This window comes from Lissotriton vulgaris, chromosome 4_1 (assembly GCF_964263255.1).
Source record: "Lissotriton vulgaris chromosome 4_1, aLisVul1.2, whole genome shotgun sequence".
NCBI lineage: Eukaryota > Metazoa > Chordata > Amphibia > Caudata > Salamandridae > Lissotriton > Lissotriton vulgaris.
In genome coordinates, this window is record NC_141691.1 from 505,925,080 (window position 1) to 505,951,267 (window position 26,188).

At 40.1% G+C, this 26,188-nt stretch overlaps 1 protein-coding gene across 1 annotated transcript in view; it reads left to right on the forward strand.

Annotated features, from left to right (window-relative positions):
• Window positions 1–18,860, forward strand: part of GABRA3 (gamma-aminobutyric acid type A receptor subunit alpha3) — a 1,805,986-nt gene extending 1,787,126 nt beyond the window's left edge. Inside the window, exon 11 of the mRNA XM_086964657.1 lies at window positions 18,138–18,860. Coding sequence (XP_086820783.1) covers window positions 18,138–18,446 — 309 coding nt within the window. The 3' untranslated portion in view covers window positions 18,447–18,860. The remainder of the gene's footprint in view (window positions 1–18,137) is intronic.
• Window positions 18,861–26,188: the final 7,328 nt, after the last annotated feature.

Below are 26,188 nucleotides of genomic sequence, written 5' to 3' on the forward strand. Positions count from 1 at the left end.
ACCTCTCTGCCAAATTGGTGTAATTCCGTTCAGCCCTTCGGGCTGTAGCCGTGTCTAATCGTCATATGGAAAATAACATGGGGAAAACACGTTTTGGGACGCCCCTTTTTTCTCTGCCCCCACTTGATGAATCCCCCCAAAACTTTCAGGGAAGGAGCGGAGCGGGCCATCTTCTTTGAGAAATTCGCGAAGATTTATTAACCAGCGCCAAAGTTATTCCCAATAGAATGTTGCGGATTTCCTATGGAAGCTAGGTCCTAACTATATATACCTACTGGTGACCGCCAGTTGGTAAAATATACATATATATATATATATTGTCGCTCCAGGTTGTCCACCTCTTGAGTAGCACACGAGCAGCAGCTTAAATTATGTGTAGGTGAGGACGGGGATCCGCTTGTAGATGCCGCTCCGTAATGGATCTGCCCGACGCGTTTCGAAGCTGAGAGGAGGTCTGCCACTCTTTCACAAGGATGATGTCATCAGTGATGTCATATATATATATATATATATATATATATATATATATATATATATATATTGATTTCACCATTCAGCTCCTTTCTGCTGGCTTATATATAATTGTGATCAAGGTGGTAATGCCGAAAAGCATCAGGGTTGGATATTGTTGTGTGCAGCCATTACTACTTATAAATAAAATGCTGTTGGTTTTCCGAGCTGGGCTATGGTGCCTTAATTCATGATTGGATTTTACTAAGGGAATCTCTGCCCCCCGTTTTGACGAGGCCGCCCTGCAGGGTTGGCCCACCATGATTGAGATTGTCTTATGAATTGCTTGTGGAAGGGGGGCATGACCTGCTTGCCTCTTGAAAGATCACCGGATTTCCTGGATATTTTCCATCCTGGAGGTGAAAAAGGGTAACAAGTGGGGTATTTACCTCCCTTCATAGGCTCTGGATTTCCTGCATTTCAGTTTCATTGTCACTGCACCAGCGTTATGCATTTGTTTTCACAAGGCCTTTTGATTGAACATTTTATGCCTGTGCTATTACAATTTTTATTTGGCACTGCAGTGAATGGATCATATGCGGCGGGATGTAAATTTTACTGCAGTGTACAATGAATTATGGGACATGTAGTATTCACTACTGGTACGTGCTTATATATTTAAAAAGTAATGCAAGCTGACTCGCCTGTGATCAAGGCAGTAATGCTGAAATGCTTTAGGGTTGGAGATTGTTGCATGTAGCCATTGCTACATATGAATAAAATGCTGTTGCATTCCAGAGCTGGCCTATGGCACCTTTCTTCTGTCATGGATTGTACTGTGGGAATCTCTGTCCCCATTTTGCCAAGGCCACCTTGCAGGCTCGGGGGACCCACATGATGGAGATTGATGTATAAATTGCTTGAGGAAGGGTGGCAAGACCCGCTTGCCTCTTGATGGATCAGCTGATTTCCCTGACATTTTCCATTCTGAAGGTGAGAAAGGGATACAAGAGGTGTATTGACCTCACTTGATAGGCTCTGGATTTCCTGTAATTCAGTTTAATTTTCACAGCAACGTTATGCATTTATTTTCACAAGGTCTTTTAATTGAATATTTTATGCCTGCGCTATTACAATTTTAAATTGGCACTGCAATAATAGACACTATGCAGCAGGATGTATATTTACCTGCAGCGTACTTATGAAACATGTAGTATTCACTACTGGCAAGTGAATATGTATTTTAAAAGCACCTGGGGCTAGTGAAAGCTGTCTCACCTGTGATCAAGGCGGTAATGTCGAAACGTGTCAGGGTTGGATATTGTTGCATTCAGTCATTGCTACTTATGAATAAAATGCTGTTGGTTTCCATATGTACCACACCAATCCCGCTTGCACCTTCAAAAATGGGTCAGACACATGCTGGAGATGCTTTGCAGTAAGTTCAATGCCACCATTAGCACTTTGAAACAGCACGTTGTCCTCTCATTACAGCTCCTGGCAGACGCGTTTCGGCAGATGCCTTCATCAGTGCCAGTTTCTAGCTGGAAAGTTTAATCATGAGGATTTTAGCGGGGTGATGTTTAAATGTCCATGGGAAGGCATCTCATTGGCTGACAGATGTAGCTATCGAGAGACGACAGCGAAAGTTCACCAAAGTTAGTACTTTTTCTCTCCCGATGTGTCACTCAAGATACGTTAAGCCCAGTGCGAAGATCTTGCCAAAAGGAGCCAACAGGTCTAAAATTGCGAGCATGGTATAATAACCTGCCCGTGCATACAATTGGGCCCTGGCTAGGTCAGCCTTTTGTTGTGCTCGGTCCTTCAACACTGGCGTGGTCGATGGCGGACTTCATCAACGTCGCGCACCTCTATCAGCAGACCGGCTGCTGCTCTTTCCCCAGTGTCTACACAACAATCCAGCGGTACAAAAGGGGGTGGCGATGGACGGAGCATCTGAATCAATCATACACTCACACCCAGTCAAAAGATCTGTGTTTAATCCATCACCGTTCTTTAGCCCACTCTGCCACCCCAGTTTAGACATGGCTACATGCAAATCAGTCTGACCCTGTGCCTCATGGGAACAGCCCAGCCCGAACTGCCAAGCCATGTCTTCCCTGGACCGGAAACAAGCTTCCGAGGACCGGTTTCTTGCATTCCAGCCGTCTTCAGCCCGGCTTGCTTGAATCGAGTGGCAAAGTGAGCAAGGGACTCACGTCTGAGCATACCATGCCATACTAATGGCGGCCAAAAGCGGTACAAAAGAGGCTGGGGGGGCGCTGCGCTGTGCTGTTCATGCACTCAAACCACAGAGTTTGTCGGCAATGCGTGGAGCTCCAGATCAAGAGGAGTGCCTGAAAGCGGAGCCAACCACCACCATATGTACCACCCCTATCCTGCTTTTACCTTCAAAAATGGGTCAGACACACGCTGAAGATGCTTTGCAGTAAGTGTAATGCCAGCATTAGCACTTTGAAACAGCACGTTGAATTTATATTTTTAGGATTTATTATTTATATACTCGCACTCAGATCAGTTTCCGTTCCTGTGCGGGTATTGGTGGTAAATTTTAATCAATGGGAAGTGCAATAGGGAGAAACATTGTTTATTTGTGCAGTAATTGATTTGTGATGTAATGTCTTTTATTCATTTTAGCCCTTACATGGTGATAAAATGTAGTACAAAAACATGTGTACTGTATGTAAAAAACTAAAATTCTTCACAAAAGGGGAACATGAATGGAATTTAAATAAAAAAGTAAAACAGAAAGAAGAAAACATATATTAAATTGTTTGAGAACATGATAACACAAATGTTACAAGATTTTCTTTTGAAATGTGATGAAGTGAATCACAAATGGCAGGGACATTTTGCCAAAGAAAAACTAAGAAAGGCATTGTTCTAGTTACAATCAGGGGTTATGGACATGGAAGAAGGACATGTAATATAATGTGTGCAATGTCGAATCCACAGTGACCCAGTAGAAGGCAACTTGCCGAAATGCATTGGTCCAGATTTGTATAGCAAAGGATCGTTTTATTGCCTATTGTTTGAACCTAAAATGAATATAGAATTTTTGTAAAAAACTGACCTGGAATTTGGAGTTTCAACTTGTGGTTGTTGGATGTGTGCCGCCTTAGGATTGGTGTCCAGCAGAACATCCAACAGACTCAGTATTTAAAAAGTGGGAATGGACAACTTGTAGCTGCGTTACTAAGGTTCTCTCAGTGAAAAAACACACACACATTGAAATGGATGGCGGTATATCTTTGTTCTCCGCCTACAATAATGCGTTAATGCATCATCATTGGGTCTTCATTCGTTGTATGCATGCCTCCAGCTTGAGGCAACCACTGGAAAACGCAGTAGTGTCCAGGGATAGTTTTTACACAGTACTCATAGGTGAATGGGGTTAAAAATCTTTGCTCACCCCCAAAAAAAACTTTAATTCAATAGTGGATGAGAAAAAATTGTTAAAATCTGTAGTGTATAGATGAGGATCGTGTTACTGAATCCGCTATACATCAAATTGATCATTCAGTCGACATGTTTCTCGCCCCATTGTGCCCAGCCGGGTCTATGGGGCATTCATCAGGACAAGAATTCAGTACTTACGCTATTTGTGAAGTAACTTACAGTGGGTCTTGTGTTCCACTTTATTCTGGGCGAGGTCTACTGTGCCTCGTGAGCCCAAAACCCGTGCTTCAACGGGGGACGGAATATTGTTCCGGATCCGCTAGTCGCGTAAGGCTTTCCTGTGCTGACTCTGCCCATATATATATATATATATATATATATATATATATATATATATATATATATATATATATATATATATATATATATATATATATATATATATATATATATATTCACTGAAAAAACCATAGGTTATAGACCATATATAGTTAGGAATTCGCATTTACAAAACCTTATTTTACTCACACAAAACCATTGAAATTACATATATAGTTAGTTGCACTAACTATATATAGTGCACCCGCAATCCACTGCTGATGATGTCACATATTACATCATTCATGACATGGTCAGTGACATCACTGATGACATCACTGATGACATCTCAAATGACATCACTGATAACATCTCAAATGACATCACTGATGACATCACTGATGACATCTCATTTGACATTACTGATCACATCACTGATGATATCATTCATGTGATAATACGATGAACCTCTTCAGACTCTAATATAACCTTAGATACAATCAGTGTAAACAGACACTCACAGACTGTCACTCATCCATGGAGTTACTCACACACCTAGTCAGTCACGCAAAGAATCAATCACACCTCCATTTCCTCAACTATACAGTTATACAAACTTTACTTATTCAAACATATACTAACACATATTTACTCTCTTATACAATCCCTGATACAAGTTCACAATGATCCATACAGCCACTCACACATTCACTGGCTCTTATGCACAGTTATTTATATATGTCAACTCTCACATGTACTGTGTTATACATATGTACTTACTTTGACATGTAGCACTGAGATATCCATTCACTCACCAATACACTCATGCACACAGTCAACCGCCCATACAGCTGTTTCCACATGCACTTTTGAAACCATACATCTAGTGAATCAACTGCTCACACATCTATGCACAGAGTCATACACCTCCCAGCCACCCACACACACACTCAGTCTCCCATACAAATACTTGGGCAACCAATCAATAACCCATATAGTTACTCATATAGCTACTTATCAACACATGCAACAGTTTACAGAACAACAGACATAATGATGCACAAATTAAGACAGTTTAGTCACTAACCCATGCACTCAGTGAGACACATTTAATCACTCACTCATACAGTCAGTCATGCACCTACTAAATCCTTCATCCAGACACTTATATATCCACTCATTCTTCAATATGTAAGACATATTTTAACTTTACAGAAACATGCAGTCACTGGATGTTGTCATCAGTGATGTCATCAGTGATGTCATTTGAGATGTCATCAGTGATGTCATCAGTGATGTCACTGACCATGTCATGAATGTTGTAATATGTGACATCATCAGCAGTGGATTGCGGGTGCACGATATATAGTTAGTGCAACTAACTATATATGGAATTTCAATGGTTTTGTGTGAGTAAAATAAGGTTTTGTAAATGCGAATTCCTAACTATATATGGTCTATAACCTATGGTTTTTTCAGTGAATTTTCAAGGTTTTGTAAATGCTAATTCCTAACTATATATGGTCTATAACCTATGGTTTTTTCAGTGAATTTTCAAGGTTTTGTAAATGCTAATTCCTAACTATATATGGTCTATAGCCTATGGTTTTTTCAGTGAATATATATATATATATATATATATATATATATATATACATACATATATAAACATATATCATCTGTATATCTATATAAATACAAACATAAATGCATGCATACATATACTTATATGCATACAGATGCGTGTTATGTACATGAAAGTTGAAAAAACACTAATAAAAGCAAAGCTAAAAAGCCACCTCATTACAAACAGAATGGCTTTAACTTAAACGAGGGCGAGATCTATTGCATTTTCAATGCTTGTTTACTTTGGTTCCATCAAGAAGGCATTCAGATGTGTCACACATTTGCCATAAATTCTGAATGTTAGCACTCTAGTTGCACATTAGATCACTGTAGTAAAGCTACTGCTCACCAGGGACGTCTGCTGCTGGTATTCAAAGTGCATGTTTCAGTCTGCATGTCAGAATTTTTTTAATGAAATAGAAGAGGATTTGAGAAGTCACTCAAAATGATCCCTAATTTTTCTTTCTGAAGCACTAATCATACTTTCTATGGCAAAATTAACCCCCTCATGTTGTTCCTTTTTAAATTGAGTGTTTTCAGACTTACCACTTCATTCCAATCAAGATGGCTTCTGGTGTGCCATACTTTTGTCATAAGTAAGACTGTTAGCGCTCTAGTTGTTCTTTAGAACACTCTGGGACATTCTGTCATTGGGCTATACTTGGGGTACATCTGGGTGATATTTGGGCTACATTTAGGCTCTTTTGTCTCTGGTGGCCATCTTGGGAGACTGTATGTCAGAATTTTTTTATGAAATTGAAGAGGGTTTGAGAAGTCACTCAAAATGTGCCCTAATTTTTCTTTCTGCAGCACTAATCACAATTCATATGGCAAAATGGACGCTTGGACGCCTCCGGGCAGCAATTTCGCGCTATATAAATCCACATCAAATCAAATCAAAAAATATACCCCCTCATTTTGTTCCTTTTTAAATTAAATGTTTTAAGAGTTACCACTTTATTCCAATCAAGATGGCTTCAGGTGTGCCATACCTTTGTAATAAGTAGGACTGTTAGCGCTCTAGTTGTTCTTTAGAACACTCTGGGACATTCTGTCATTGGGCTATACTTGGGCTACATCTGGGTGATATTTGGCCTACATTTGGGCTCTTTTGTCTCTGGTGGCCATTTTGGGAGACTGCATGTCAGAATTTTTTAATGAAATAGAAGAGGATTTGAAAAGTCACTCAAAATGTGCCCTAATTTTTCTTTCTGCAGCACAAATAATACCTTCTATTGCATAATATACCCCCTCATTTTGTTCCTTTTTAAATTAAATGTTTTAGGAGTTACCACTTTATTCCCATCACGATGGCTCCAGGTGTGCTATACCTTTGTAATAAGTAGGACTGTTAGCGCTCTAGTTGTTCTTTAGAACACTCTGGGACATTCTGTCATTGGGCTATACTTGGGCTACATCTGGGTGATATTTGGGCTACATTTGGGCTCTTTTGTCTCTGGTGGCCATTTTGGGAGACTGCATGTCAGAATGTTTTAATGAAATAGAAAAGGATTTGAGAAGTCACTCAAAATGTGCCCTAATTTTTCATTCTGCAGCACTAATCATACTTTCTATGGCAAAATATATCCCCTCATGTTGTTTCTTTTTAAATTAAATGTTTTAAGAGTTACCACTTTATTCCAATCAAGATGGCTTCAGGTGAGCCATACCTTTGTAATAAGTAGGACTGTTAGCGCTCTAGTTGTTCTTTAGAACACTCTAGGAGGCTGCAGTAGAACACAAAGGAATCAACTGACAGTCTCTGTCCTTGTTGGATGTACATGTTTTACTGAGAATGTCAGACTTCATTTTCACATGGCTGAGAAAGATAATGTGAATTTACAGAAAATATGCTTTCAGTTTATCTTATAGATCCCCTTCCAAACCACTGTGGGAAAATCATGAGATATTAGTTTTCTTTCAAACAATATTCATGATATCACAGCAGAAGGTTTTTTCACATGGTAAAATCACCTTAGAACCCACCACAATTCCTAAAACGAGTATGGTACCATCAACAAATGATTTATAATGTAACTAAAGTCCTAAAACCCTCTATTAACACAATGCTTTTTAATGAGGTGCTATCATGTATATTGGTCCCAAGATGGCTGCCAACACTTCTTGGATGAAGTGCTGACAGCCAATCAGATCAGATGTGTGGTTAGGCTCCGCCCAGATATATATCTTTTTTTGAACCTAAATTACTCAAAATCCACTGGAGCACATATATTGAGACCTAGCAAAGGCACATCGGGCTAACAGTCCCTACAATTTTGCCAAGTTTCGTGCAAATCCATTTAGCCGTTCGAGCTAAAAGTGAGGCCAACCGCCCTATGGAAATTAACATGGGAAAAACGCGTTTTGGGACCCCCCTTTTTTCTCGGCCCCCCCTTGATGAAACCCCCCCAAATGTCAGGGGCTGCTCAGAAACAAAATGTTCCATTTTCCTGAAAATTTCAGCCAATTCCGTCCACAAACGCTAAAGTTATTAGACATAGAATTTTCAAAAATCCCATAGAGAAAAAATCCTAACTATATATACCTACTGGCGACCGCCAGTAGGTAATATATATATATATATATAAACAAAACAGGTGAGACCCAGTGCAGCTGCAGTTGGCTTTATTTCGAAATCACAAAAGCGCCTGCTCCTTGTGTCTAACGTTTCGGCGTCATGCCTTGCTCACAGACAGGAAATGGCGCCCAGGTGCGCTAGACCCTCATTTGAACGGCGCATCACGTGACTGTGGTAGTAAGCTACTGATCCCACAATGCATGGTACGAGTGAAATAATACTATTATGCAACAATTCAGTCTTTGCGCACATGCATGATTTTCAGAGAGGAAATATTTGAACAGTCACGAGCATGCAAATCACCGCTGCTCTAATTCTTAATGTCTTTGACTCCAAAAGCGACCTTTATCAGCTCTGGTAACTGGGGAAAGCATCTGATGCTTCTTTGGAACGGAATATATATATATATATATATATTACCTACTGGCGGTCGCCAGTAGGTAGTTATAGTTAGGACCTAGTTTCCATAGGAAATCTGCAACATTCTATTTGGAATAACTTTTGCGCCGGTCAACGAATACACGCGAAATTCTCCAAGGAAATGGCCTGCTCCGCTCCTTCCCTGAAAGTTTGGGGGCGATTCGTGAAGCAGGGGCTGAGAAAAAAGGGGATCCCAAAACGTGTTTCCCTCATGTAATTTTCCATAGGGACCTTTAGCCAGGGCTACAGCCCGAACAGTTGAACGGAATTACACCAAATTTGGCAAAAAGGTAGAGGTCGGTTCGCAGATTACCCCTTTGTTTAAATGGTGTAAATCCGTTCAGTAGTTCCTGAGAAAATCAAAAGTAAAATCATCGATATATCTATAGATAAAGTACCGTACTCTGTACTGTACAATGTACCGTCCAGAGCACGAGCTTCATGCTAATTTGCTGTCAACACTCCAAACCAGGAAGTGTTGGCAGTCATCTTGTACCGAGGCACAAGAAAGCAGTGAAACAAACGTGCAAAACACGCAAAGGGGGCAGGGTAGAAACACCCTGACTGCTAGGCCTGCTCAGGGGGTGCCACAAGGACCCCAAAGGCCCCAAATCTTTATTTTTTTTCTTAAAAAAATCATGGGGTACGAAGTAGGGTACTCTGTACGGTACTCTGTACTGTACTCTGTACCTTCCCGAGCACATACTGGAGGTTCCTTGTGGGCTAGTCGGCCCCTAGGGACCCCCAGTATGCAAGGGGAAATAGTTCGCCCTGTGCAAATGCACCAGGTGGCTGCGTTGCAGAGAGGTGTAAAAAGGGGCATGGCCTCAGTAGACCTCTCTGCAACTCAGCCCCCTGGCGCATACTGGAGGTTCCTGGTGGGCTAGTTGGCCCACAGGGACCCCCAGTATGGAAGGGGAGTTAGTTCCTCCTCTGCAAATGTGCTAGGGGGCTGCATTGAAGAGAGGTGTAAAAAGGGGCGTGGCCTCATTACACCTCTCTGAAACGCAGCACCCTGGCGCATACTGGAGGTTCCTGGTGGGCTAGTTGGCCCCCAGGGACCCCCAATATGCAAGGGGAATTAGTTCCCCCTCTGCAAATGCGTCAGGGGGCTGTGTTGCAGAGAGGTGTAATGAGGCCACGCCCCTTTTTACACCTCTCTGTAACGCAGCCCCTTGGCGCATACTGGAGGTTCCTGGTGGGCTAGTTGGCCCCCATGAACCCCCAGTATGCAAGGGGACTTAATCACCCAATTTAGAACGCGCTACGGGGTGTGTTTGCACAGTGGTGAAAATAGGGGCAGGGCTTGAGGTGATATGTGTGCAAACATGCCCTGTGGCGCGTTTTAAGTTGGGGAATTAATTCCTCTTCAATCCAGAGGTCCCCTACGGGCCAACTAGTCCAACAGGTACCTCCAGTAAGCCCCACGGAGCTGTGTGGCAGAGTGTTGTAAAAAGGGGACGTGCCCTTTGAACACCTCTCTGCAACACAGCTCCCTGGCGCATACTGGAGGTACCTGGTGGGCTAGTTGGCTCACAGGGGACCTCAGGATTGAAGAGGAATTATTTCTCCAAACTAAAACGCGCCACAGGGTGTGTTTGCACACATGTCACCTCAGGCCCCGCCCCCTTCCTTCACTATTGAGCGAAATATTCCTCTAAAGCCAGCCGAACTATAAATTCTGATTTACTCACCTGTTATCAGGAGTGACCTCAATACTGCATCTTTCAGCCCACTACTGTTCCTGAAAAGTAATTCTAACCATACTTACAGTAACTTGAATTTCCTTCCATAGGCTAACATTGACTGGTTTCACTTGGAAATTTTTTTAAGTGTGGAGTTTTGGAACTTAAAAAAATTCCTCAAAAATCAGCCGAACTACGAATTCCGATTTACTCACCTGTTATCTGGAGAGACCTCAGTGCTGCATCTTTCAGCTCACTACTATTCCTGAAAAGTAAATTTAACTGAACTTACCAGTAACTTGAATTTTTTTCCATATATAAAATATATATACATTAAAAAAAATAACATAAAAAAGATTACAATTTCAATATTTAAAAAAAAAAACAATTTATATTAAAAATATCTAATGTAATTTAAAAAATACAATATCTAAAAATAAATACTTTAAAACAAAGTAGAAAATTAGTATAAAAAATAAAACAATTAATACATTTAAAAATTATTATTTACCAAACCTTTGAAATTCACTGAAAAAACCATAGGTTTCAGCCACCTTATAGTTAGGAATTAGCATTTAAAAAACCTTAGAAATTCAATGTGTGTATCAAAGGTTATATTACGCTGAGAGGAGGTCTGCCACTCTTTCACAAGGACGATGTCATCAGTGATGTCATTTATATATATATACATGGCGGCAGCGCTGGCTCTCAGAAAATAAACACTTTTCACCAGCACCTTTTGGGTCGGCTCTTTGTTGCTAAAGACTTGGAGACTTGCTGTTTCGTGCAACAAGGTTCGCTATATATATATATATATATACATATATCGATTTCACCATTCAGCTCCTTCATGCTGGCTTAAATATATCTGTGATCAAGGTGGTAATGCCGAAAAGCATCAGGGTTTTATATTGTTGTGTGCAGCCATTACTAGTTATAAATAAAATGCTGTTGGTTTTCCGAGCTGGGCTATGGTGCCTTAATTCAGGATTGGATTTTACTAAGGGAATCTCTGCCCCCCGTTTTGACGAGGCCGCCCTGCAGGGTTTGCCCACCATGATTAAGATTGTCTTATGGATTGCTTGTGGAAGGGGGGCATGACCTGCTTGCCTCTTGAAAGATCACCGGAGTTCCTGGATATTTTCCATCCTGGAGGTGAGAAAGCGTAACAAGTGGGGTATTTACCTCCCTTAATAGGCTCTGGATTTCCTGCATTTCAGTTTCATTTTCACTGCACCAGCGTTATGCATTTGTTTTCACAAGGCCTTTTAATTGAACATTTTATGCCCATGCTTTACAATTTTTAATTGGTACTGCAGTGAATGGATCTTATGCGGCGGGATGTAAATTTAACTGCAGTTTACAATGAATTATGGGATATGTAGTATTCAATACTGGTACGTGCCTATGTATTTAAAAAGTAATGCAAGCTGACTCGCCTGTGATCAAGGCAGTAATGCTGAAATGCGTGAGGGTTGGATATTGTTGCATGTAGCCATTGCTACATATGAATAAATGCTGTTGCGTTCCAGAGCTGGCCTATTGCACCTTTCTTCTGTCATGGATTGTACTATGGGAATCTCTGTCCCCATTTTGCCAAGGCCACCCTGCAGGCTCGGGGGACCCACATGATGGAGATTGATGTATAAATTGCTTGTGGAAGGGTGGCATGACCCGCTTGCTCTTGGTGGATCAGCTGATTTCCCTGACATTTTTCATTCTGAAGGTGAGACAGGGATACAAGAGGTGTATTGACCTCGCTTGAAAGGCTCTGGATTTCCTGCAATTCAGTTTAATTTTCACAGCAACGTTTTGCATTTATTTTCACAAGGCCTTTTAATTGAACATTTTATGCCTGCGCTATTACAATTTTAAATCGGCACTGCAATAATAGACACTATGCAGCATGATGTATATTTAACTGCAGCGTAGTTATGGAACATGTAGTATTCACGACTGGCAAGTGAATATGTATTTTAAAAGCACCTGGGGCTAGTGAAAGCTGGCTCACCTGTGATCCAGGCGGTAATGTCGAAACGTGTCAGGGTTGGATATTGTTGCATTCAGTCATTGCAACGTATGAATAAAATGCAGTTGGTTTCCAGAGCTGGGTCTCATGATCAAGGTCTGAGTAGAGACCAAAACACGTTGGGTTTTACAATTTGTCCAAAATAAAGGAATTAACAAGTAAAAATTTCCTGTAGAGAGTTTTCTTTTCTGGTGCTGTGGTGTCAGATTTGGGGAATTATTGCAGGCATGGTTCTGCCGTAGGAAAAAAACGCACCGCTGATATTTTGAGCACCATTTGTCCATCCGGAACCAACATGGTGGGGATGTATATACATATATAAATAAAAAAGGGATGAGAATATAAGACACTAAGGTGCATTGAAATACATCAGAACTCGCCAATAATTAGCTATTGTAATAACGGAGATGTTATGGCATGCTCTCAGCTTCGGCACTTCACCCACTTCTCACTACACGGCTAGATGATCCTGATGCTTTGCTGCCTTCGCACTCCCTTGTACGTCTCAGGATCACTGACGAACAACTTCTGCGAGCAATTAGAAGCAGCGCGTGCCACAGGTGTGCACGTGACTATCCGTTGTAGGCAGTGTTACATTCCATCTAGTGAATGTCAATGGTTTTCTACATACTGGAAAATGATATGACCTTTTTTTTTTACTTCTTCTCCATCATTTACATTGTTCCTCCCTCCTCTATTATCTCAAAGAAAAACTTTTGGCAAAAGGAAGGATTCTCCTTGTGAAGGCACTCAAAGATGTATTGGATTCTCAGCAGATTTCTTTGGAAATTAAAACTAGTGCTTTTCCTGAATTATTTGTCATCCCTAAATGCCAATGCAACCTTTTTGAAATTCTTATTATAGTCGGCTAATGCTGCACCTGATGTTTTACAAAAGTCATCTCTTTTTATCATTGTGGATGATATCTACCAGAATGTGCATGCTTCTATGGAAAACAAAAACCTGCAGGTTTGGACTAGTGCTGCAGACACTGGGCCCCAGATTTATCAAAATTTGACGTATCACAACCCAGCAAGAGAACTTGCTGCAATGTGCTGCATGTAATGGAGAGGACAGGTATAAGCCATGTCTATCAAGATATGGTGCATTCCTTCTCTCTCCTTTCTCTAGCAGGACCATGGCTGCCTAGTGCCAACACTAGCACCCTTGTGCAAGGGTGCATGGTGCAAAGGTGCCTTCTTTGCAGGCAGGATTGCTCTTGCACAGGAAGGGGCACCTTCCTGCACACAAACAACCCTTACTTGAGTTTTTATATTTCTAAGTGTGCTTCGGAATGCAGCATACTTAGAAAGAAAAAACAATGGCAGAAGATGGGAAGGAGTACAATTTTGACACATTCCTAAATATACCAGTCTTGGTACATCTGGAAATTCACCAAAATACATGGGTGTTTGCATGAGGACAAACACGCTGTACACATGTAATGCCTTCCCGGTGCAGAGTTCTGTGAGGCTGGGATTTAGGGTGCCTTGTGTTACTCAGGATTTACCAAGCCATGCAGAGCCACGCATAGTGGCTTGGTAAATCTGTCCTATTGATTGCATTCCTCTTGTGTCACCTCGCTAGATGCAAGGGCAATGCAGTCCTATGATATATTTGGGTCTGATTCTTTGAAATATTCATAAGAACATGGTGTATGTATGCAAATGTAACCAGCACAGCATCTCAACTGGATGCTGGTGTACTACCTGGAGATAAAATAGAAAGTTGCATATGTACAAGGAAGTGGTGGAGTGAGGCGTTAGCCGTCATGGCTTAACGCCTGACTCCGCCACTTCAGAAATGCAAGGCTGCACCATATTTACAAGGATATTGTGCAGCCTTGCATTTCCCCCTGTGCTGGCGCTGCCCTTAGCGGGGGTTGTATGATGTTACAACGCGATCTTTTAGATCGCGGTACATCACAACGCATCTTTTACAACGCAAGTCGTTACAATGACTTGCGCTGTAGGGTGCTGGACTTAGGAATAGTAAGATTTACTATTCCAAATCCAGCCTATGTACAGTAGGGATGGTGTTGGAATAGTATATATACTATTCCTTAGTCTACAGCGCCCTCCACTGCAAGTCATGGTAACGACTTGTGTTGTAAAAGGCGCGTGGTAATGACAGCGCGGTGTTTTGACCGCGTTGTTATGGATTTTCCCCTTAGCGGGTAGCGCCAACGCAGGCTCCCCTGCACTGTAGTGCAAGGGTGTCTGCGTTCAGGGGAGCATTGCTTATGTGTAAGAAGGTATCACTTCCTGCACATAAACAATCCTGAAATACCTTTTTGTCACTGCTATGTGTGCTGCTTAATGCGGCACACATGGAAGTTAAAACATCTATTTTTTTAACAATTGTTTATGTGCAGGAAGGGTCACCTTCCTACACATAAATAATCCAAGGCATTTTGCATTTTTCATGTGTGCTGCACAAGGCTGCACACAAGGAAAAGGAAAAAACGAGAAGAAATAAAGCTTTTCTCCTCGTTTCCCCAAGTTAAGACCAGGTTTTCCCTAGTCTTAATTTTGGCGCTGCCTGCTATTTACGCTGTGCTTGTAAATAGGGGGCAAGTTACAACAAGAGAAGACCTGGGTTCCCACTTCTTAATTTTCAGACACCACACTACATTCCTTTGGTGGTTAGGTTTTTTATTCAACCATTTATTTTATTAAATTTACTTTTTTTTTAAATTGACTTTCTTCCATTCTCAGAACCACATACAATTCATACAATACAAAACATTACTATACATATATACAATTATTTTTTACCAAAATTGATATGCCAACAATCACATAACTATAAACACCAATAGCTCCATTTGTCAATTTCAAATAGAACTCGCTGCTAAGAATAATTCATCACTTCCAGCAGCGTGTAACACATATGTTTGCCTATTTCTCAAAAAACCATATCACAATAAAATTAATTCTTGTGAGCTAGGAGGATATCTTAATCAATTTATGAAAAAAGTTCTAGTTTAAATCCTTCAAATCGTGAAACCAATAATTTACTAAATGGCACAGTCATAGATGAATGCCGACGCGTTTCCAGCCGCGCATATATTCTTCACGGGCTTTCATCAAGGCTTTCTTATTATAGGCAAAAGTTGAATGATCTATGGAGCAAAAAAATAATAAAAGACTAATCAGCACCAATGTGTCGAACCTTTCACTTACTTTTTGTCAACCCAAGGAGGTCACTTGACATACCTTCTTGGAGATTCCTAAGTGGAGGATGTTAATAGCTTTCCAAAGTGTGGTTAACAGTCAGCGGTCATCATTCTGCAAGAAACAAAGTTCTTGTTCATTCTAGTTGTGGTCTCTACTCTATTTCATGCATATGATTAGGAACACCATCACAGTGCCTAACTTCAGCTCAATCCTAGTTCATGAACACCCATTCACATATTAATCCAGGAAGGGGGCGCTGGGGATCAAGGACTGGGGATCACGGGCTGGATCAGGTTCTAGTGGGAAGAAAATATGGTATGTCTCCTTTCTGTTTACTAAAACGGGTGCGTTTCTCAAAGTTCGCAGTAACTTTTCATACCTGTCCAAAAGTCAGCAGATAGCCTGGACTCTGCTCTTGCCCTTTAAAGAGTGAGGTGAGGAGGCGGGCAGGGAGTCACAGGGAAGTAATGCATCCGAGGGATAAGTATGCACACTAATGTGTGGTCTGAAATTCTTTGTAACAGGATCGGCTAGAAAAGCAAGATAAGAGCTGAGTCCAGGCTATCTACTGACTTTTGGACAGGTATGAAAAGTTATTGCGAACTTTGTTAAACGCACCCGTTTTAGTAAACAGAAAGGAGACATACCATATGGCCATATTTTCTTCCCACTAGAATCTGATCCGGCTTGTGATCCCCAGTCCTTGATCCCCAGCGCCCCCTTCCTGGATTAATATTTGGATGGGTGTTCACGAACTAGGATTGAGCTAAAGGTAGGCACTGTGATGGTGTTCCTAATCATACGCATGAAATAGAGTAGAGACCACAACTAGAATGAACAAGAACTTTGTTTCTTGCAGAATGATGACCGCTGACTGTTAACCACACTTTGGAAAGCTATTAACATCCTCCACTTAGGAATCTCCAAGAAGGTATGTCAAGTGACCTTCTTGGGTTGACAAAAAGTGAGTGAAAGGTTCGACACATTGGTGCTGAATAGTCTTTTTTTTTTTTTTGCTCCATAGATCATTCAACTTTTGCCTTTAATAAGAAAGCCCTGATGAAAGCCTGTGAAGAATATATGCACGGCTGAAAACGCGTCGGCATTTATTTATGACTGTGCCATTTAGTAAATTATTCGTTTCACGATTTGAAGGATTTAAACTAGAACTTTTTTCATAAATTGATTTAGATATCCTCCTAGCTCACAAGAATTAATTTGATTGTGATATGGTTTTTTGAGAAATAGGCAAACATATGTGTTACACGCTGCTGGAAGTGATGAATTATTCTTAGCAGCGAGTTCTATTTGAAATTGACAAATGGAGCTATTGGTTTTTATAGTTATGTGATTGTTGGCATATCAATTTTGGTAAAAAATAATTATATATATGTGTAGTAATGTTTTGTATTGTATGAATTGTATGTGGTTCTGAGAATGGAAGAAAGTCCATTTAAAAAAAAAGTAAATTTAATAAAATAAATGGTTGAATAAAAAACCTACCCACCAAAGGAATATAGTGTGGTGTCTGAAAATTAAGAAGTGGGAACCCAGGTCTTCTCTTGTTGTAACTTGTATCTCAGGCCATACCTGGTTCCTGTCATTGGGCCTAACCCCTGTATGCACATGTAAATAGGGGGCAGCATAAAACTCAAGGGGTATTGTGTTGGAACACCCACCGCAACACCCACTACCAGTCCCTTTTACGCTAAGCATAGAGGGAAATGGGGGTTTTATATACAAGGCAGAGTTAAGCCACATTAAGAGCCTTATAAATAATGTGAAGCCTCTATCTCCACGGAAACGTCACAAAAAGTGACGTTCTTGTGGTGATAGGGGTTGTACATATGACAGAAAGTTTCATGCTCACAGCAAGAATCATGAAGTGGATGGGATCTGCAAAGTGGTTAATTGTTTTTTCTTCACAGTTTCAATATAGCAACTGGAATACAAATATGTGTTATACACAAAGGGCCATATTCACAAAGATAAACTTACATTTTTGTGCAATTTTACAGAGCTAAACTTAGACCAAAAGCCTACCTTTACTACTGTTTGGTATTCACAAATGTAAGTTACTACTAATAAAGTTACACTTCGGGTCTTAGTTTACCTCTGCTCACGCATGCGTTCACTGGGTGCACAGTTACTAACATGGTTAGACACCATCCCTTGACCTGGTCTGCTCTGTTATGTGTTTTGTACCTCTGCGAATGCCAAAAAGTAGTAAAGTTAGACTTTTGGTCTAAGTTTACCTTTGTGAATACCGAAAAGTAGTAAACTTACACAAAAGTGTAAGTTTACCTTTGTGAATCGTGCCCAACGTTTGGGCTAAAATATCAGAACTCATATTTTGACGTTTCTTCCACTACGTAGAACAGAGGCAGTGTATGTGGCATTATGTAATGTATTTTTGTTTTCCACATTTCTAGAGAAAAGAGCCAATATTATTGACGAAGAAAGCCAACAACACATACAACATTGTGGGAACCACATACGCCTTGAATATTGCCAAAGACCCTGGTCTGTCAACAATTTCAAAGAGTGCCGCTCTGCCTCCCAAGATGCCGCGCCTTGAAGAGAAGCCCCCTGAAAGCAAGAAGACTTACAACAGTGTCAGCAAAATCGACAAAATGTCCCGCATTGTTTTTCCTGTGCTTTTTGCTATCTTCAATCTGGTGTACTGGGCCACGTATGTGAACCGAGAATCAACTATTAAGGGAATGATTCCAAAACAATAAGAACTTTAAAAAAAACACTTCCTTTGTGGAATCAGGCAGGAAATCTCAAAATTATTTTATTTTTATTTTTAATGTAAAAAGAACTGTGATTTTTTTTCTTTTTGCTATTAATGAAAATGAATGATCGTGCCTCTGGCATTTGTGATGTCACATCAGTTTTGCCGCTGCAAACCTTTTTTTCTGCTAGTCTCTGGCGTAGGCTGGTTGCATGCTGTTCATGCTGCATATTTCACAGTCTGCGACTGTGTTTGTTTTCTCCTCTGATTGGACTGCATTGGGTAACCAAGCATACATTTCAATAGTCATTGGTTTCTATGAACGCGACTTTCTAAACCGGGAATGCTGTGATTTGCTACTTGTATATGAAAAAAGTTGCATCAAGTGTGCGATTTTAAAAAAAAGCTCTCTGTCAAATGTCCATGTAGACCATCTATCAAATGTCTGTGTAAACTGTGGGTACAGGGTTACCCTCTTCTAAGTACTTGCACAGTGCAAATTCTGTGCTTTGACGATATATGTGCCTCAAAAAGGTTGAATTTAAAATAAGCGGGAGGAGCCAGTCATCACCTGCCTCTTGACTGTCCAGCTTAGAGGTGGATGCAGGTTGGTGTGTCCCATGCCCAGGACTGCAATACTGCTTCTTCTATTGAGGTACCAGGCATGTCAGGTTAGTTTGGGCAAGCATGGTATCTGTTCTATTCTAACATTGGGAGGCCTGGAAGGAATGGCGGCAGTGACTGATGGCCTTCCTAAGCTCTCAACAGAAATATTGGGTTTACCCAAAAGGCCTGCTGCACACTCAAATACAAGATATGTGTGTGTTTGCACTCACTGAGAAACATGAGAGAGGAGAAGTATGCCCCGTACCAAATGGACATCGGTGAAGCAAGAGATTGCGTTACCCTTGGTGTGCGAACACTGCCTACATTATGCAGCTATTGGCCTACATTGCCTTGGGCTCTGGATCCTGCAATGTAAGGGGTGGGAGTTTACTAAGCCATGGAGTATATTTTCTTGGATTCCACATGTATTTAGAGAAACATGAATCTATGTAATTCCCCTTACACTGCCACTAATACATAACGGCACATGAGCTATCCCAGGAATTGTTGTGGTCCTGGTGCAAACTCAGCACTGATGTGGCAAGACACTAGGGACTATGTTCTGTCAATCATAAAACTACATTTTCATGTATAGAGCTCTAACACCATGTGGGCATTTGCTTTGTCTTCTGAACAGCCCTGCAATTTGATACATCAAAGTGAGTGTGCAACTAATCAGCAGAGCATAGGTAGAACAGAGATTTAGGTGCACATTGTGCCTTCATCTAGGTCTAAAGAGGGCCCATGTTATCAATGCATAGAAACCAACACATCTCTTCAGACTATTTAAGCATGTACTATGGTGTTATACCACAATATTGAGTTTTACGTACTGTCCTGGTAACATCTATCTAGAATATTGAGTACCACAATATTGTGAAGATACGCATCTAAAAGTAAGCATAGCTTTACTATTTGTACTTTTTATCTATTTACCTTGATGACACATATATATTTTCAAGGAACTATAGATGGATTTAAGAATAGTAAATGTATGTTTACTATATATACAAACCATCATGATATTATGGTAACGTTACGTTGTGGATGGACAATGTATTTTCACTCAATATAGAGAAATACATCTAGTCCTGCAATTGTGCTAAAGGTTTTTGCTTAACTCCAGTCGACCAATTGTGATTGCATAATCTTAAAATAGTGCATTCTTGTTTTCAACTCTATGAGCATGAATATGAGCTTGAATTCTGATCCTGCACAAACAGGAGTATTGGGGATCAGGACTGTTCTATGAGGGCTCTTTCAATTAGTGTGCTGCAAACTGAAATTTTATTCCACAAGCCACAACTTCAGACAGGATATAGACATGACATCCTTGAAGCATGCAATTTCTTTTTTACTAATTAAAAAATATTTGTGTTAAATATATTTTTCTACCACTATTGAACAACTGTTATTCAGGGCGGGCAGACTAGATAATGCAAAACAACTGCCTTTTAATGTGGACCGTCTGCTGAACACATTTGTCTTAAAAGACACTGTTGATCGTATATAGTTGTGGAGTGCCCATGTTAAAGTCACGTAGAATTGCACATGAAGAAGCCAATAATACAAATTCAGGATTTTAGTAATACCAGAAAGTCTACTATCAAGGACTCTTCTATTATCTGAATGATTCAAGAAATATCCATTTTCTTTCCAGTGCTTCCAACATAATTACTTCTTATTAACGTTTAAATATGTGTTGTTCCTTATATTAGGTAGAATAAAACATTTCCTAGGTGGATCTTCATGCAACCGATATGTACAAACAACAACATTGGTGTACTTTAAAATAAGATATCTGTTTAAAGCATACAAATTAGACATATGGATAATTTGCTTCCAAGAGAGATTCTCAAAAAATGACTTTTCAAGTTTGACCCAAGGAGGTTCAGGTGAATCCACGTACAGGGATAACATTGCACAAGCTTGTCTGATGTTGAAAGGATGATGGTATACTTTGAAATTAAGGAATCTAGCACAGCCTTCAAATTTATACTTTTAAATTTTGGTAAAGCAATATGAGGGGTTTATTTATTCCCTAAAGATGTTGAGCATAAGCTATCAAAAATTGTTTAAAAGCAAATGCAGGAAAATTAAAAGGTAATATTGTGAGAACAAAACAAACAAGGGGGAATTATAATTGTGATGGTCTCCAGTCTCCCCATCATAGGAGGGAAAAAGGAGATCAAGCAGGCAAACAATCTTGTTTCTTGGTTTTAGGGGTAGAGATATTGAACCGAGTAGATTTCATGATGTTCGGTGCAAAAAAGTACCCATATATTTAATCTTTATAGGGCTTCACATAACATTTGTCTTTTCAAACAAGTAACCAGATTCATAGTGAATTGAATGGGAGAACCTCTGCCATATTCTGGTTTAATTAATAGCCAGACATGAATGTGTAGGTACAATTGAACTTCAATTATAAAAGGATTGCAATGAAGTGGAGATATTGGACATGTATAATTAGATGCCCTCAGCGTATGCTGAGGTTTTAGATTCTATATCATTACATGTAATACTATGTATAAGGGTATTACATCTCAAGCAGTCCTCAAATGGTTCTAATCATAATAAAAACAATAATTGTGAAAGGGGGCAACAATGTTTAGTCCCGCAAGATAAATAAAATATTAATAATGAAATACAAGTATTAACAAAAACACTAGCTCCAGAGGAAGAATTTATTAATTTAACAACTTATATAAAACAAGGACAAAAACGAACTATTGCAAAGTAATGAACATATATTGTCAATCAATGCAATCAAAAGCTTTTTCAGCATCAAGAGCTAGCTGATACCAGTAGTTCAGATTTTGCGGTGAGTAAGGTAACATTAAGAGAACTTGTGCATTACCTGCTGCTGATCCACCCTTTACAGACTCAGATTGGTCATTTTCTACATATTTTGTGTAATGCATTTTAAATGTGTGGCTAATATCTTTGCCTATACATAACAATCATAACTAATTAATTTCCAAAACTTCTTATCTTTACCTTGCTTGGGTTTTTCTGCTGTGAGACCATTCCAAAAAAGCCTGTAAGCATTAGAACAATGAATGAATGAGTTATGTAACTCCAAACAGAATTAGAATGATGAATTATAAGAAATAAGCTCTGTTGAAATCCCCTGAAAGCCTGGGGCCTCATTTATGAGGGCTTGCGTCCGTTTTGCGCTTCCGGCGGCGTAAAACATGCCTCCTGTTGCTCACTATTTACAATGTGACAAATCTAAGCAGATGCGTCACTTTGTAAACTCCTGCGCTACATGATACCTGCGTCGGGTATAATGTATGCAGGGGGGGCGTTCCCTTTACGTTTCATACAGGTTTTTGAAGTTCCCTCTATGAAAAACACTGTTTTTAATGCCACAAACGATCTCAGATTGCTTCACAATATGCACTGTAATGCAAGGGCATAGGGTTCATGGCAAAGTGCATCAGTCTATCTCCTCTCAGGTGGCACCGTATAACATTGGCCAACAGCCCGAAAGTTTGCAGAAGCTGTATTTCTGGAGACAGACTACAGCTAAAGTTTATTAATGTTTATCCTTGCCAGTTACACATGTATACCTGGACACAGTCTTTTATATAAATCTCCTTATACTATACACCAAGAGATGAAAAGACTATTGCAGGCACCCTTCAAGAAAATGGGTTGTCAAACAGAGTTTTATAGCACTGATATACTCAGAGAAGTTGCGAGTAAGTGGGACATGGTTCCAAGGAATGTGCCCTGAGAGCTCCTCTGACTTGTTTAATGGGCTGTGTGTAGTTGTGGAGCCTTCGAGCTGATGTGTGACCCAAACTAGAGCAGGACTTCGAACCTTATCTGACAACAGAGCCGACCCTGCATGTGTGACATCTGTTTTGGTCACCTTATCATGCTACTTCATTTTAACTTGTAAAACTATGGGTCCCCCATGCTCCAGCCGCAGTTTTATGTTAACGTAAAGGTTTTACTTATGTTACTAATAGTACTAACATCAGTTCCCTTGCCCACTCTTGTACATTGCAGGTCTGACAATTACAGAAGAGACGTTTAAATATAGTGCAATATATAGTGTAAAAAAATTACAATAGAAGTAAGCAAGGACTTAAATTAAATTGTCTTCTGCATGGAGGCATAAAGAGAGATTTAAAGCTTTAACCAAAGCTGTTATCTAATTCTAAACTTCCTTTACCATATTAAGGTCTCACAACTTAACATTTGTACACACTCAATTCACATTAATGCGCTCTCTTGACAGCTTCCTCTTTCCGCTTAATTTCTAATTTACATCAGCCTCTTAGATGTGGCGAGCAATACAAACTAGTTGTACACCCTTCCTGGACGCATGGTGTATGATTAATTACATTTAGCATGCAGTGCAGGTATTCTGCCTCCATTATAATATAAGCTAGTGGAATGCCAAGTGGAAGCAGTTCATTGCTTTTTTATTTGGTTGATTATGTTTCTTCTATAGCATACCAATAATTATATTTAGAAGACACATCTTGAATACTTAAATAAGGAAGCAGCCTGCACTATTGTACTAAATAATTTAGAAACATTACTGCAGATATATTATACCATATTTTGAGAAAAAGGTTTTTTGGAAAACAGTGCAAGAAATTTGACTTTCAAATCCAACAAAATCAGTTCAAAAGCTCACATATGATCCTCTTTAGTTACGGGCAAAAGTAGGCAAAATGGAAGAATGAGAAAGAGTGGCATAGACTCAGAGTACGTGAGAGAGAGAGAGAGAGAGAGAGCGAGAGACAGAGAGAGAGAGAGAGAGAGAGAGGAATGGAGCAAGTGAGAGAGACTAACACTGACAGAGCGAGAGTTATACATTGCAAAGCTGACTGAGAGAGAAAAAGAGAGCGTGTGAGTGTGGAAGAGTGGAGGAAGCCATAAGAAAGAGGACAAATGAAAATATCGAGGCAGCTAAATGAGGAAAGTACAGAAAAATATCAAAAGAGAAAACAGAATAGAGAAGGGTCTATCTTTCGATCTATCTATCTATCTATCTATCTATCTATCTATCTATCTATCTATCTATCTATCTATCTATCTATCTATCTATCTATCTATCTATCTATCTATCTATCTATCTATCTATCTATCTATCTATCTGCCTGCCTGTCTGTCTGTCTAGCTATCTATCTACTAGTGTGTGTGTGTGTGTGTATATTTAGATACAAAGGGCTTGATTTAGATTTCAGCTAACAGGTTACTCTGTCACATCAGTGACAGATATCCCGTCAGCAGAATGTAAGTATCTTAATATTCTATGGGATTTGCATTTCGGCAGAGCAACCAGCAAGGGGAGTGGAAGTAACTTAAGTACGCATAACAGTCTGGCCGGCCGTCTTGGGCCGGACAAACAATCATGCACACTTTGCATGTTCCCCACGAGTCTGTAAATGCCTGTTGAGGAACATGCACAATCTGGAACTGCCTGGCTGAGTTGCGAACCATGGTGCCAAAGCTACAGTGGAGCTTCAGGTTGGCTTCGGGGAGCCTGCGTGTGTTTTCAACTTCAAGCAGGAACAGAAGAGGACCATGCAGGGCGAGGCGGTGGTCTGACCGCAAGGTAAGTAACTGTTAAAAATTATGTTGCTATTCCCCGCCGTGCTATTCGGTGCGGCCATCACCGAGAGCAACCCGTTTGTTGAAATCTAAATAAAGTCCCATAGTCCTAAATCTAAATATCTAAAAACAGAAATCTTTTTAACCTCTTTCGAAGCTACACTTTCTTTTGTTCACAATTAAAGTTTTAGCACAGATCAGCAGAAGATGCAAGTTATAAGGGCATCACAATAATGCGATTTCCATGTAACTTACTTATAATTTTATGGGTCTGGTACTTACTTTGAGATCTGTTGAAATTTCTATCAGCTATTTTTGAGGTGCCTGAATCCTCTAAATATGTTTCAATGGTTTCCTCATGACTGAAACTTTCCTTGATCCTGACCTCCTTTTTAACACCACAATGATGATTTCATTTTGAAAAGAGCTCTCATTAACATTTGGAAATACTGCCATGTTAAATGTGCTGATTCTAACCAGGACCCGTACGTCCTGGGAAGAATCCGCAATGCAAAGACAAGCAGACATTCGGCATTGTTGCCACCAAAGTTGGAACACAGTTCTTGATACCTGCTAGTGTCTAATTGTAGCAGTTTTAGAACTGGCTATTGGTTGTTTATGCCGGCAAGAGAAAAAGAAAAGGGCAAATGCTTACCTGGAAAAAAGAAAATGCTAAAACAACATGGGGGAGAGGAGCATTGTGTGATTCAAGTGGAGCTATGTTGAGTCAAAATACTAGGCCTTGGCTACGTGGAACTCTGTAGAACTCTGCAAAGTGACCAGAAAACTCAGTTGAGCCCAAAAACCTGTCCTGGGCTAAGCAAAACTCTGCAAAGTGACCTGAAAACTCCAAGTTCCACAAGAGGCGCATTAGGTTGTACCGTATGTGTGATTTTTAGCTATGGGTGTTAGATCCATGCTGGAAAATCAGTGCAAAGTGTACCATGTGCAGCACAAGAGGGTGTTGCTTCTTTCTGCCGCTTGAGTAGATTTTCTACTTAAGCAGCATTTTCCTCAGTGTGAATGGATGGTTTCTCAACACAAGCTGTTACGACCACCTGCATTGAGAAATATCACTGGGAGGTGGTCTAGTATTGGATTTTTCTTGCTCGCGCTTGCCAACTTAATGTTGACGGGCGAGGAAAAACACCCACACCTTGAGTTTTTGAGAAATCTGTGTGCTCTCTGGAATGTGGAAAACTACACGAATGGTGCGGCGTTAATCACCAAGGTCAACAAAAAACAAAGGTCCATGTCTATTTAAAATCACCAAAACATCTGATAAAACAAATTAAAAATAAATATGTTAAGTATATCAAATAGTTCAATGCCAAACCATACATGGAACACATGTAAGACATTTCTGGGGCATTTAGTGAGCGTTTAGAAATTGCCTGAGAGAATAGTATTTGTATGAAACTCATGAGATAGAAAATAGATACTCTGTGGCAACAGCCAATGACCAAAGCAGTCCATATCACTGGAGAAAACAACAGAGCAGGAGACAGAGTTGCCATCTTGAAACTGCATTCCTTCGTTTTATGTGCACAGTACTTGTTACTT